We start from the raw sequence: 15,987 nt of genomic DNA on the forward strand, positions 1-15,987 counted from the left end.
TCACGGGTATTAGTAAATATTAACCACAGAATCCAAGCAGAGAGAGAAAGTACAGGAATACATAAATATATAAATCTATAAACTCCATTACATGCTTCTTATAATCAGTTCCATATTGAACCTGTACAACTGCATCGTACTGAATGAAATGCTTAAGTTTTCCAGATACTTCCACTAGTATACTGCATACAGCTGAGTAAACCCTGTAGTGATGTTGTATATCAACTGCAGAAACATTTGTAATGTAGCCATACATACTCTAGTGCAGCTCAAACACATCAAGCTCTGAAAAGTCACGATAAAGGCTAACAAACCCTTGAGAATCACTCCAGTTTCTCTGTGTTGACACTGCATTCCCATGCTCTGAGGAACAGAAACAGCATGCAAGATTTCCCAAAGCATTCTGTCAGCCCAGTGGTTAAGACCCTTCTGTGTTTAAGGGTTCGAGCTGTCATCTCTTTATGACAGAATGAATTTTAAGGTACAATAAAGTTATGTGACTATCAGTAGTTTGAAGCAGCTGGGGCTGAGGCTCCTGAATCTGTATTAAATGTGTATTAGGGATTTTACTTTGTACTAGGCTTAATCCAGTCCCATTAAGGAATTATCCCTATCTAAACATGCCCTAGAAAACTATCCAAAAAAGGATCATGCAGTTCTGAAAGACCAAATCATAGTCCTTTAGCACATCAGGTGTGCACCCTGAACAGAGCTTCTGATTTAGTTGCCTCTGAAATGAATCTAATTCACACACAGCAGACCTACCCTGTGACCAAACCCACTTGCAAGGGGAGACTTACTTCCCAACTGTGCTATTCCAAACAGAAATGCTAACACAGCCAAAAGCAGCTGAAGTTGTTAACATCAATACCAAGACTTACTCGACTTATCTGACTGTTTCTTTCACTTGATTTATATTAGTCTTTGTCCTTGGGGAGAAACTGCATTTCATTTATTAGAAAAACAAAACCAAAGCAGTCTAAGAACTAGAGACTGACAGGAATGGGAATGACTGACAATCAAGATTCCACTCTGTAAACAACCGGATTCTTAAAACAGGCAGAATGTACTAAACAACAATAAGTGTGATTGTCTGTGTACCTGTGTATTCAATAAGCACAGTCCAAGGCACCAGAAAAAGCCCTCCTATAAGTCTGGGCATGTACAATGGAACACAACATTTCCCCTGTGTGAACAGATGCATTTTCCTTACCAGTAACAGATTGAACCATTCCTCAGCACGTGAAGTTACCGCAATCCAGTTACTGTTCAGCAGGCTGAGTTTATCCTCCACCAGGCTTTCCTTTCCTTTCATCACTGTCTTCAAATTCTCTCCTAAATCACTGATGCTCTTAAGCTGGACTTGCCGTTTCTCAATCTCCTTCCGTGTTGCCTACATGAGCAGAATAAGAAATAAAAGTTCTGGAAATTAAAAATTATCCACACTAAGGACATGAAAAATAAAACAGGCAGCAAGTACATACTAAAACACACAGTCTTGCTTCCTATAGGAAGAAAAAAATGATTATGTGAAGGGTAGTAAGTACAAAGCAAATTGTTTCTCTTGAGCTCCAATAAAACTGCAAATGTTTTTCACGTTCTCATGATCTTTTTTTATTAATAATTTAATTTTAAAAAGTGTGAATTATCTCTTATTTCAGTGTTAAAAATATAGTTTTAATACTTAATTATTGAAAATAATACAAATTTTTATAATATTTATATAGAAATGCTTGAAGTTATTTCTCATATAGTAAAGTTGCATAGTTATTAAATAGCAAATAAAGCTTACATAATAAATGAGACAATAATACAGCACCACGATGACATCTCAAGACTTAAAAAACCCCAGTGAAAGTGGTCTATTGAAATATTTCGTTTTTTCAATATTTTTCAATTCAATCTTTTTCAGAAGAAACCACGTTCTTTTCTCCTGTTAAATTTCTTTCCTAATTGTAGAAATGCGTATTTTCATTACTTTCCCTTAGGATTTCAATCTGCAAACTAAAATACTAAAGTAAGCTATTGTCTATAGCATTTCTCAGCTTGAATGACTAAAATACATATGCAGTGCTACAAAATCAGATTTCCAGCATCTCTTCCCACTATTATCTTAACTTATAGATCTAACTGGTACGTAAAGTTACATAATTTACTTGTTATTCATGCCTCAATATTTGTTGTAACATGCAAGAAGTTTAACAAAAGGAGCAAATCCCCATGTACTTAGACATGTAAAAAAAGCAGAAGTTGAATACTAAATACTGAGAAGATACAATGCAAAGTACAGCAGTCTTGCTGATTACTCAAGGAGAGGCATGAATTCCTTACACCTAATTTCACATATAACCAGTTTTAGAGAGAAATTTATCTGAGATCTTTGGCACCTGATAGCAATGACCCAGGCATATAAGACCTCTGCTTATAAAATAAAGCTACAGCTAGAAATGAAGTATTCCAGAATGAACATAAACAAAAGTTAGGAGAAAGGTAAGAAGCACCAGTCTCCAGAGACACTAATTTCTCACAGAAACTTGAATACAATAAAAAAACCCACCACTTCTAAACAAACAATTCTTCCATTCCAGGATCAATGCTGTTACTGCAGTAGAACTCCATCTTTACCACCTCCACATTATCACTTCTCTCACGGCCACACATCAGTATAATTTTGTTGGAAGTGTATTGTTAGTGAAAGTAGAATTTTCTTTTTATGATAAAGACAGTATAGAAATTATTCCTTTTGGTAGGATACAATCTTAAGAGTACCTCCAATTTATTTGGTGTATGTCATGGTCAAAGCAGCAACTCATTTTCTGTGCTTATTAGAATTCATAATCTAAATATGTTATGTTATTTCACAGAAAAGGTCTTTATCTAAGTATGAGAAATTTTCTGCATTCTATCAATTTTCTCAAATACAGAGGAAATGTAATTGAGCCAAGACATGATTAATGAAAATTTTTAACTATATACTACATAATTACAGAATTTGAAAGGGGGAGTTTCAAATTCCAGCAGGTTTTTGTTAGGTTAAAGAAAAACATGCTCTCTCTAGTACTATTTCATCTGTTTCACAGCAGGTGCAGAATGTCATCATAAAAGAAGAATAACACAAGGAATATAATTTACCTCCAACTCAGGATAGAAAACTTTGATTAGCTTTATTACTTTTTCTAAACAATTTACTTCTATTTGGAAAAGAAACTTTGAAGCATATTTACTATGGGTTGTGGTTTCCTTTGTATTTTACATGTTATGAAAATGCAAACCGATCTTGAGCTATATAAATAGATGTTAATTCCTACTAGTAAACAGATGGTTTGAGTAATTAAATGTTTATTAAATAAAAAGACTACCCAAAAACCAGAGGTACTTATCCTATGTGTAAAAAAATGTGTAACAGTGCTTTGACTGATCCCAGGAGTTATGTCTATCAAAATAAAGAAATAATGCAAACCAAAGACAAGGTGCACCTCTGGGCAATATGAATTTTAACACTCCCGTGTAATTGCAAGTAAGGGATATGAGCTAAGTAAATCACACTTCTCCTCGGTGTCTTAAAAATCATTGTGGCCTTCAACACAACATCAAAGGGGAAAAGCCATCTTCCTCAATACTTCACATCTCAGTTATTAAAAGTTTGAGTGGGGTTCACAGTTCTTTTGGTTTACTAAAAAGTACTTGCAAGGGCTTTTGTTACAACTGTTTGGGTTTTTTTTACCTGACAGTTTTGGTTTACTGTGATGGTTTTATACCGCCCTTCCATCACAAGATACTAACTAAAAATTAATTATATTTGAAAATAGAAGCTACATAGAAATGGCTTTTTCTGAGGGTGTGGTGCAGAGGGCTTCTGAGCTATAATTTATAGTGATAAGTTGAACTGTTGATGTTTTTTTCAAACAAATCAGAATTGTAACTAAATGCAGAAGATAATATTTTAATCATGCTGGTCATTATTGTATGTAGATTAAAAAATTCAAAAATAATGAATGAGTGAAGAAAAGTTCTGTGTGCCTCTACACTGCTTATGTGCTCTGGATTACTTGTAAGTAAACTTTACAATTTGAGTCTTTCTAAAAGAAATTAGGCGGCTCAGCTCTCATAGGTGGGATTACAGAATTAATCAGAAGCTGACATTATGGTCCTCTCAGTGGTTGATAATACATATTTATTCGTTTATTCTCAGCACATCTTTTATTTTCATTGCATTTTGGCCAGTGACTATAAATCAGCTGACATGATTTTCAGTTTGTCTTCTTTTATGGAATTTACTGACAGGAAATATGTTGCTAAATGTAATTCTAAGTAGTTCAAGTCAACTTTTTACTCACTGGCATTATGCACCATATTAAAAAATCAGATTAAAGCATTGGCAGATTCATACTGCTGATAGTAGGGAGTGATACAGAATTTTCCTGGTAATACCATCTGCCATTTCCTTTTTAAGAACACGGTTTCCTGGCAATCTAATTCTTATCAGTCCGGTTCCTGATTAAAAGACAAATAAACCCTGCAGTAGTTAATGTCTTCAGTGATAAGTATGTTCACTAAATCAGACTTCTAATTATAAGCGGATTTCTAATATACAATGTTTAATGACTATCTTTCCACCCACATGTCATTTTTCTTATCTATTATAACAGAACTGAATTCAAATGGAAAGATTTAGCTTGTCTCTACAGAGCAGAAAGGCAGGATTTACAGTCTTCAGTATATTGCCCATCTCATTTCACATAACTCAGACAAGCTTTTTGTTCTATCCTTAGAAAAATTCAAGACAGGAACAAATAAGTGACACACTTCCCTTGATGTCCAGATTAATGCTATGTTTCATTAACATAATTTCTTACTTAAGATGGACATTTCTTTTTATTTCTAGGTGTTTATACCCTGAAGACAATGTTCACATGTATGATTTTTTTTTTTTTATTCTAAACCATAATTATCTTTGGAACCATGTGTGCTCTTTTCTCCTTTGAGAAGTCTTGGGTGCTGAAAATGAATTAAAAATAAGTGCACTAATACATATAATGCTTCCTCATGCTGTAAAGAAAAAATCTTATGAGCTCTCTGCTTAGATATATTGACAGCAGCACACATCCAATTTTCAGTTCATTCACACTATTGAATTCTCATCTCTCCCTCTCCATTTTCCAACTCAGTTTTTCTGCAGACTTTTCTCACAATGGGAATCTGTTGGGCTTAATTCATCTCCCAGTGCGTTTCATTAGACTGGTTACTGTCTTTGGCAGCCCACTTACCCGGAAAGTCCAAAGCCCAAAGCTGTGACATCAATCAGATGCTGTGAAGATCTGGTTCTGGGGACTAAATTATTGATGTATGATTTTGTGTGATGCCTCAATGAAATCCACATAGGATTACAGCATCGTACTTACTTATGAAGTCCTCATGAGAATTTTAAAGTGTCCAGGATAAAATGCAGCACTTTCTGCCTCCTAGTGGGAGTAGATTCTTTAGGAAAAAGTGTATTCCTCATGATTTCTGTACATATTTACATTTGTAAGGCTAGGATTTGCCACCTATACTGTTGGATTGCTCAAAATTAAAAGTGTGCTTATATATATGTGAATCTTGGTTTACATTTCCTAAAAAAAAAGAATAATGGAATACTGAAGGCCACTCATTACATACATACTTCAGAATGAGGCAGCTGCTCTCATCCAAAATTGTTTGTTTATGAACTGACTGAAGGTGAAGAGTTGATGTCCAGTATGAAACTGGACTGCCGTGAAGGCTTTGGGCAGGATTTGAAGCCAAAATACCCTTTTTACCAGTTTTTCCTGCAAAACTTTATGTATCAATTCCTTGTGAGAATTCACAAAACTCAATGGCATTCTTTAAGATTAAGAGGAGGAGTGGTTCCTGTTTGATATATTTTTTCATATTAATATTTCTTATTTTAATTAGCTCTTGTTACCTTTCTGATTGTCTTTAGATAAAAATGTGTTGTACTTGTTGCCATAAGCTTAAGACACAATAAAGACTTCCCACTGTGTAACTGCACTGATCATCAGGCTTTAGGTTTCTAATTATGCAACTTCTGAAGCATTAAGTTTCATATCTAACAATTAAATTATATTAAGGACAAATCTTTCTTTTTAAACTACTGTGAAGTTATATATATCTGGATCAACTTTCCTGAATGTGCATACAGGAACATGCTGTGTGTATCTGTTTCTGTAGAACTGTACAGCATAGTTTAACAGCAGCAGAAATTATTTTTATTTTATTGACTGGGTAAATGTCCTGAATATCTAGCAGGGTACTTTGGGGACATTAAAGCAATACGATTTTCTAACCCATCTCTTAAAAATCTGACACTTGTGCCTTGTTATGGCTGTTAAGAGTGGCTGGAAAGCTGCACAGCCAAAAAGGACCTGGGGATGCTGTTTGACAACTGGCTCAACATGAGCCAATGTGTGCCCAGGTGGCCAACGGTATCAACCATAATGTGGCCAGCAGGACCAGGGAAGTGATTTTCCCCCTGTACTCGGCACTGGTGAGGCTGCACCTCAAATCCTGTGTTCAGTTTTGGGCTCCTTACTACATGAAAGACATTGAGGTGATGGAGAGTGTCCAGAGAAGGGCAGTGGAGCTGGTGAAGGGTCTGCAGAGTAAATCATATGAGGAGCAACAGACGGAGCTGAGGTTGTTTAGATCCCTAAAAAAGGAGGCTCAGGGTGCACCTAATTGCTCTCTATGACTACTTGAAAGGAGGTTGTAGAGAGGTGGGAGTCAGACTCTTTTCCCAGGCAACGAGTGACAGGACAAGATGGAACAGCCTCAAGCTGTACCAGAGTAGGTTCAGGCTGAACATTAGGAAGAATTTCTTCATTGAAAGGGTAGCTATGCATTGGAATGGGATGCCCAGGGAAGTGGTGGAGTCACCATCCCTGGAAGTGTTCAAGAAACAACTGGACGTGGCACTTGGTGCTGTGGTTTAGTTGTAGTGATGGTGTTTGGCCAAAGGTTGGACTCAATGATTTCAGGGGTCTTTTCCAGCCTTAATGATTCTGTGATTGTAAGATCACAATATCAATCAAAAGTGTTGAGAAGAACTGCAAAACCTTTACTGTAGGAAAAGCTGCAAGTGAAAATGAGAAAACATCAGGCAATAGGAGGAGAGAACAATGGGGTTTCTAGGGATTTAGGTTTTGATTTGAAAGTAAAAGTAGCAGTAGTCAAAGCAGTAACTGTAAGTTAATAGGAGCAAAATTTGATATTTTTGGATATCACTTTTAAAATACTGTCTTTCTTAGAGACTGATGACCAAAATAACACCCAATTCCAAACCTCACAGAAGACTTGTAGACTGCCTTTTTCTAATTGTTGTTATTGTTATTATTCTACTGTTGTTATTAGTTTGTAAATCATCAGTGCATTTTAAGGCTAAAAACACTTTATCAAGCCTAGAAGCTTGAAAGGGGCAGTTAGAGTCTGAAAAACAAAAAAACAAACAAATAAAAAACCTCCCAAAGAAACCCAAATCACAAACCACATTTTATTCAAGTGCTTTTAATCTGCACTGTCTTTCAAAAAAATAGTAAGGTTGCATGTGTATTATTCATGACTATTTCTAAAATGCCTAGTGAAACTAGTAAAATGTTCAAAGGATTCTTATTATTAAACAAAGAACAAGTGGCAATTTTTTTGGCACAAAACCCCAATACTGTTTAAGGGGATTTTGGTTGTTCTTTTTGAAATTATATAGGAACATTTGTTCAAAATGCTGCTGGCTGCAAACAATTATTTGAAATTTTGAAGCCTTGGAAAATGCTGAGCATAGTTTGCTCTAAAATGCAGATTTTGGTATGTGTGAACAACGATGATTTGTTTTGTTTATGTTCTCAGATTGGATTTTTATTACATCAACAGAAAATAAAACAGATCAGCTAGTGTTGAGTCTTAACATCACAGAGATACTCTGTTTTATATAGAACTCTCACATTCCTCAGTGTTTCTGTAAGATGTTTATCTAAACTGTGATTTTGAAGAAAGTTTTGAGTTAGACTTTGAGTTTTAACCTAAAATATGAGTTTGAGGTGAAGTCTCATGGAAGTAGAACACTCCCAGAATGAAAACAAATGAGCTACAAATCTAAAAGAGTAAGAAAATAAATATCCTGGCTGCTATCTGAAAATGTGAAATATATGATGTTCTGGCATCCCTAATCTTTCATCTACCATTTAATACTTTTCTAATTATGAGAGGAATGGGGTAAGAAAGGGATCTCTATTTAGATTGATACTGGGTGAGCAATTTATAGTACTCTAAAAAATTAAATTCCAATTTTAAATTCATCTCAGTAAAGACTACTGCAATATGAAGATGAATTGTGCTATTGATATCTGCAAAGACAAGATAAAGTTTTCTGAGCACTAATACTAGGATGAGATAGCGCCACAACACTTACAAAGTTCCACTAATTAAAATGCCAGAATTTTTAATTATTTTTCTTTATCAAGAAAGAAATCTATCTTTCTGTAATATGCAGATGTGTGTGTTACATTGTTACCTTGCCCCAGGCAATTTCAGCATCCAAATTGCTCGGCATCCCCTGCGCAGCCGATCTCTTTGTCAATTCTGCGTCTGTCGCTGCGAGCCATTCTGTCAGAGAATTAATTTCTTTTCGTAGTTTCCGGGACAATTTCAAGCATTTCTCCAACTCTTGCTTTTTTTCTGTCACCTGCAGAAAGAAAACTTGTGGTTATTAACCCTCCAGTGAAAGAGGCTTAATGATTTTTATACATCATTTTCTGTATGCTGCTTTTCTATAAAAACCAAACTTGCAATTTCACAAGTGAAGATGCACTTATAATACAGTTGGGTCTTGCCTTAGTTCTCTCAATATCAGTAGTTTTGCTGCTGTAATGTAAAACATCTACAATAAAATTATGTGCATAAATACCCATGGAGTTTGAACTAGCAGCAGACTTCTGCAAACCTCCTCCTCTGTTTTGATGTCGTGCAGAGCAAATTAATTTGGAACAACTGAACTATCAGGCTTTCCTTAAGACACAAAATAGATGTCAAAACCTTTCAGAGTATATTTTAATATAGGTGGTGATATAGGGATAGGGATTCCTCAAGGTGTTTTTCTATGTAGCATACCTACAAAGAAAGGAAAAATACCAAAGAAACCCTCAAATCTGACACAGAAGTCACCAAATAGTGTCAAACTAAGGTAGCACAGTTAACTTTAAGTTTTTCATTTTCTGAATGTTTTGGATGTGAAGTACTATGACCAACCCCTGCTTTATTTGTAAAGTTCTTTTAAGCATGTTACATGGTACCTAGAAGGAAGGCTGAGTATTTATGTTGTCTTGATTGTCTTATATTGAATTTTGGTGTGATCTGGAAGAATAGGGAAAATACAATCTTTCCTTCAAGCCCCTAAGAATCTTCAGGGAGAGAGAGAAAAAGTTCCACATAATTAGTAGAAAAGGCAGAAGAGTAAATAAAGAGATCTCTGATGGGAAACTACACCATAATAGACATTAGGCAACTAGTAGTCAGAAAATACAAATTAATAAATCATGTTGTGATGAAGTTTAAAAAAGCCCAATCAGAGTAAGAGAATTAAAAGTGTCCCATAGATCACTAACATTTTAAAGAAATTAGTAATTCCCTTGCATGTGAATTAGCAATCAAGTAAGACTGTAGCCACTGATTTGTATTTCAGTATTTTTAAATAGAAAAAAAAATCCACAGTGGTTTTAGGTATTCAAAACTGGTTTCAGTACCTACTAAAGCTATTTTGGACTTGGCCACTGAGAACAAGTAGTGGTACAATGATCACATGGATTCCTAGCTCGACTGCCAAGGAGAATTTGAGGTTTTAAAATGTAATAGGATGTTACAAGGTTAGGTACATGGCTTTTGCTATCCCTGAGTAAAGAGATGAGATTTGCCCAGGGAATAAGCCATAAAGTGTTCCTTATAATTTATTATCCCACTGTAGAGGCTTACTACTAAAATCTCAGAACATTTCTTCTTCACTGAATAGTGCTTTCTTGCATGCCAAATTTATTAAATGAGACCACAGAACTTACAGTCAGGCAAAGAGGAAAGACCATAAAACTCAGCTTTCTATAGCCATGAATGCACATGTTTTTCACCTCTTCTTCCAAAGAGTCATAATAGTAATTTTAAATATCTATTTGCAGGTACTTAGTAGCAATACAATGCAAAGTGCATTAAGGGTAACTGCCTGTCTAAGAATTCTAAACACATGGTATATTATAGAATGCAGTTACTGATACATGTCAAACAGAGAGAGAATATTTGTGTTGCTATTTATATCTAAATTCTCTAAATTTATTACATAAACAATACTACAATATTTCCATATATATTGTATATATCCAGAGGTTACTGATCAATCAGTTTGTTAGTACTTCAAATGTAAAGATGTATTTTCTAAATAAAAATAGGAAACAGTGCCCTCTAAAGGCTTTCTGGGTCATAAAATGTTATTAAGAGGTACTTTTATATAAGAGGGGACCTCTTGAAGCAGTAGTTATGAAATCACAGAAGTGAGTCTGTGCTTGAAGACGTGTTTTCCCCTCAGACATACATTTCAGTTCTGGACTTACTATTAGTTATAACTATTATTAGTTTTCTTTTATAAAAACTTTTTCTCAATGCAATCAATTAAGGCTGATAATGGCTAATCAATTCTTTTATTTCTTTATCTCTGGGCTTCCCGACTTTCTCTAAAACTGTTAATTACCATGTTATGTAAAAGTAAATGTGGGAAATTACACCTAGGACAACAGAGCTAAACACAGCACTGCAGATTTTTGAGACAAATTAATTTGCAATCTGGCTCGCTTCAGATCACTAATGGCTCCCTAATGGCACATTTTTATCCCTTCATTACTTAAGAGAGGTTTCCTATAACAACGGCACCTGTTTGCTATTAAGTTAAACATAATGTTGGAATAAATGCCACAGTTCTTTCTAAAACAATGGAGAACCCAAACATATTATCCAACCCCAAATGACACCTATCCACACCTAATGAAGAACACTCTCCACTTCTCCTGACTCAAAAGATTGATGTCTCTTACTCCCTTTATCTTCTAGCAAGAGAGAACTGTTTTAATTCAGATCCCCAAATAAGAATTATCTCTGTCAAAAGTAAGATAACTCTTATTGCTTTATCAGACTGCAGTCAGCAGGACTTGATTCTCATTATCTGTTTAAACCACGTACTGATTCTCAGTATTACTATGGGCTCATTTTCCTAGTCATTAATAATTTATGATTTAAATAATTTAGAATCTAAAAAACTTAAGAATTTGCCTCCTGGCAAGTTTTGTATATTTGGGTATATAAATTTTAGAAATAAAGAGATAGGTATATCTGTCATTCACAATCTTTAGTCATCTAGCCACACCACCAAACTTACTCTAATCCTACAGTTTTTAGAAGTTCTGGGAATAGTTCTAATGAGGGCAAGAGGAAGAAACAGAGTAATGAAGGATAATTGCTAACTGAATTATTTAAATGAAATCTTCTTTAGGACAATGCCACAACTCCTCTTCAGAGCTCCAAGGTCCTTGTAAGTGCATTGTACTTTGCTCCACTGTTAATGCAGACCCAGAATAAAAAGCCTTTATGGACTGACATATGGTTTCTTTTTTTTTTTTCCCAGCCATCTTCTTGTTAATATTGGTTAGCAGCCTATCCCTCCTACTCCCTGCTTAGTCGACTTTCAGGAAAAATTGAATAAATAAAATATTTTCCCATTAGGAATCAAGTAAACAAAACATTTTCCCATTGGGGAGTGGCTTACATATTAAGACACAGTAAAAATGCAAGTCAGGGTTGTTCTTGACATTTAAATCAGGGAATGGTTACAACAAAAGCTGACCACATGCATGGTCACAAATGCAGAAGCCACAAAGCACAGTGGTACACAGATGCCTCCTGAGAAAAGCTGCAGCAGCAACAACTTTTTGGCCAACAGATTTTTGAACAGCAAGATATTGACACAATATACTTTAAGATCTGTACAGTCAGAGGTGGAAGGAAATTAAAAGGCAGAATTCTCTCTTTAATGAAGTAGTTCTTTAAGCAAAACAATCCAAGTATTTTTCTGACCAGAAGTGTTTTGAAACAACTGATTGTTTCAGCATTAAAATGAAAAAACACCCCCCATCTGACCTCTAAAAACCAATGAACTAGTAGAAAAAAAATTATTAAGAAAGTATAATTTGAAATTGTAATAAAAGAATTTTATCTTTTCCTAGATGGTTGGTGTTTTTTTCTCAGAGCAACTGAATAGCCATGCTGAGGGTTGACTCCATTTTTTCTGTCTCACTGTTTAGAAAATGGGAGAGCCACGAAAGGAACCAATAAAAAAACCTCCAACATTTACTTACCCTACCAAGATTATTCCTCACTTCGCCAGTAAAAAAGAACACATAGTTTTGCATTAAAAACACAGAGCTTACCTTTGCACCCAACTCATTATATTGCAACTTCAAAGCTGTAAGCCTTTCATCCAGTTCCTTGGGGTTCTCCGTCTGCTGCTTCTGAACAATCTGCCTCCCAGTTTTTATTACTGTTTCCACTTCAGACTTCACCTCACTCAGGTTTTTATATAATTTCTAATCAAACAGAAATATAAAAATGAAACACCACCATTAAAATATGAAAACTAGAAAAGACCACTGAAGGTATTACAAAGGCACACTTTGCATTATTTGCTGTATAAAAGCACCATCATGGACGAGCACCTTCCACTCCCACTTGAAAGTTAAAGGAGTTGGCCTGATGATAGAGAAAACTCACCCTGAGTGTGAGTGTGTATTAAAAAAGTTTATAGGAAAAATTAATTAATTTCTAAACCAGATCCAGAATAGCCCATCTTTACTAAGAGTAACCTCAAATTAGGCCATTAATTAGACATAAGAAAGTATATACCATTACTAATTGTTTTAAGACATGAAAAAGGTTGTTTTCAAACTGATTTAGATAGTGCAGTATTTAAAACAACAACAGATGTATTCTGTCAACTCATACAAATTGTTGGATGTATTTGAACTACAAATAGCCACAATTTTAAAATCTGACAGTTTTTCATATTACTAAATCAAGAGACTGGAAGGATAGAGGATTACTCCTACATTTACTAAGTGTTATACTGTTAAAAAATTAATCAATTGAAAAAAAACTAAATAAAAATGTAACATAATGAGGTTAATGTAAAATATACAATTCATTGCATTTTCCTCCACTATTTCAATTAAAAAGCAAAAATTAAGGGGAAAACAGATGTTCAGTAGGTGATGGCATGCAAGCAATCTGTAAACACAATATATTTTCCTAACATTTCAACTGAGTGATAATAAGAACAACAAAAGGGTTCTTTCTTTCCATATGCAGAAATTTGGTATCTTTATCTAAATGTATGACTTGGTAACTCAATTTAACAGCCTCATAAAAGGCCAATTAACAGTCACGTAAATAATGCAGAAATTAAATTTATTTTTCTTTTTAGTCTAAGAATAAATTCTGCCACAGCTTGGAAACACCACTAAAGTTCACAATGAAAAAAGACTCCATAGAGATACACAGTGTCCATTACCACACAGACATGTGAAGAATTGCAAATATGAAGCTGTTGAGAAGTTTTATTTTTGAGATGTTTAGCTTAAGTCTGTGTTCCAGCATTTTGCAATCAGGTGTTAGAAAGTAAACTTACTGTCCTGTGTACTTAGACAAAACTGCAAAATAAATGACGCTGTACTTTTTTAATCATTATTTTTTTCTAGCTTTTCTTTAAGTAGCAATATCTCCCACTATGTAAAATCTGTATCTAGCATGTCTGGGCAGTAAAGACAAGACTTTTTTTCCAGCAGATCTGAGAAAAACAGCCATTTCCTCCATAATCTAAAGTTAACTACCAAGACAATTCTTAACACGGTTAGCATTTTATTTACTTAAAGGTAGTATCTATATAGTCCAACTGCCTTCTACGTGCTTAATATGATAAATATATTTTTCATCACTGAAAACCTGTCAGAAAATTAGGAATATGTTGTATGACCCACATTGTCTAACTTCTGATGACATATTATGTACGACTAGATTTTTAAAATAGAAACATTATGAGAATCTTTGCAGATAAAGATGCTCTAAAATCACTGCAAGTCTTCCACAAAATATGTCAGGGCTGCAAAAGCCAGCTGCTGAGTGAAGACTCTTTAATTCAGTACAGAGCTTCTAATTACCATGTCATTCTAATAAGAATGTGAATTTAAGAGCAATTGCATTTAAGAAAAACCCAAGATGTAAAGAAATAACATTGACTCATCCCATGTTATTTTTTTAATTTAAGTTCTTTCTTACATTTACATCTGAAAGAGGTTGAGAGGGGAAAAAAAATTCTTCAGGCACACCATTGCCCCAAGAAAAAACAAACCCAAAAACCAGCAAACAACCCCCCCACCACCACCCCTCCTAGCTTAAAGAAAAAAAAAACCCAGCTGATTTTTGCTGCTAAAATATCTATTTTATTATCATCAAGCACATAGTGCTCACATTTAGCTTTACTTCCTTTCAAGAGTAAGGGGTTTCAGGATTATGGGGATATTAAAGGGATATGTAGAGATTTCCTTCATATTCTTTAGGACACATTCAGGTCATCTTTAGCTCTTGAACTGTAAGAAAGTCATAGCATGCCATCTCATGGAAGCTGTATTCTATGGTTTCCATTATGTTTTGTGTTTCCTGGCTACAATAGACTTGTGCCCTGCAGCATCTCTTTTGGTTACATCACAGGGTCCCGTGAATGTAGAATATTGTGGAAAATAGAGCTAATCCAGGAAGATAAACTCATATGCAAGATGGGAAGCGGGAATTAGGGAGATCCCAATTGACCTTCTCACATAGTGAAAGTGCTATTGACTATTGTTTGAAAGTCCACTGAAATGAGAATTGTGTGTGTATAACTCATATTTTGTTTCTAATCCTGAATTAAGGACAACATTCTATAACTTTTAGCTTTCTCTGCATAAATCCAACAGCATCTTTAAATATTCACCATGCAATGATCCAACTGTGATTGGACTACTTCCTGCTCAACACTCTTCGTCTCCAACTTGGGCACCTGCAACTTCACTTCATCTAAAATTCTTTTACACTCCTGTAGGCGCTGTTCAAAGTTGGCCGGCTTCTGGAACAAGCGGAACTTCATGGAGACATCCTGCAGCTTTTTCTGAAAAGAAACATGGGTGAGTAGTAAGTGTGAAATCAAGTCTTAGTCCTGTTTCAGAATTCTTAGACCCATTATCAGACAGAAATTTCTTATTTAAAGAATTTAAAAATTTTGAGGAAAATGCCAGTGGCAGAGAATCCTGGTCTTCACCAGAGGATAAAAAATCGTGCACCCTGCAGAGCACCGGATGCAGCAGGGCCCATATGCACAAATAAAGAAAGGGAGAGGCTTTGTGTTTTTCAATATGCAAAGTGTTGGGGGGTGTGGGGAGAAGAGAGATTTATTAGATTGAGCATAAGACATCCACATTGCAGACTGAAAGCTCATCAACAATATCACTTGATGTTTCCTGGTATGAGGAATGAATCTTTTAGTCCGTCAAAGAAACCCAAATAAACTAAGTAGGTCTAGCACAAAATCTGAGATTTAGAGTATAAAATTGATTTATATTTCAATTTAAAAAAGCCTAACCTAGAGTAAAAAGAAAGTAATTTGAAGGCAGAAAAATCTGTGACAAGCTTGGCCTCTAATTTCATTATATTGCTTGCTCACATGATCCCTACCTCAGGGGGAGGGGACATAATTAAAAATAAAGCAAAGAAAGGGCATTTTAATTATCTACTTGAAAAAGAACTAATTTCTCTGTAGAAGTACAGACCAAAGTAGTATTGAAAAAGTTTTTCAACTATTTGATTAAAAAAAAAAGAAAGGACAAACATCATTAAGAAATA

General features: G+C 34.9%; 1 protein-coding gene across 14 annotated transcripts in view; it reads right to left on the reverse strand.

Moving 5' to 3' along the window:
* Positions 1 to 15,987, reverse strand: part of DMD (dystrophin) — a 1,059,271-nt gene that overhangs the window by 612,410 nt on the left and 430,874 nt on the right. For all 14 annotated transcript variants that reach the window (XM_064646820.1, XM_064646822.1, XM_064646818.1 and 11 more), the window contains 4 exons: positions 15,083 to 15,256; positions 12,489 to 12,644; positions 8,543 to 8,713; positions 1,214 to 1,393 (listed from right to left, as the gene is read on the reverse strand). In XM_064646820.1, the coding sequence (XP_064502890.1) occupies positions 1,214 to 1,393; positions 8,543 to 8,713; positions 12,489 to 12,644; positions 15,083 to 15,256 (681 nt within the window). The remainder of the gene's footprint in view (positions 1 to 1,213; positions 1,394 to 8,542; positions 8,714 to 12,488; positions 12,645 to 15,082; positions 15,257 to 15,987) is intronic.

The sequence above is a fragment of the Pseudopipra pipra genome, chromosome 2, assembly GCF_036250125.1.
Source record: "Pseudopipra pipra isolate bDixPip1 chromosome 2, bDixPip1.hap1, whole genome shotgun sequence".
Lineage (NCBI taxonomy): Eukaryota > Metazoa > Chordata > Aves > Passeriformes > Pipridae > Pseudopipra > Pseudopipra pipra.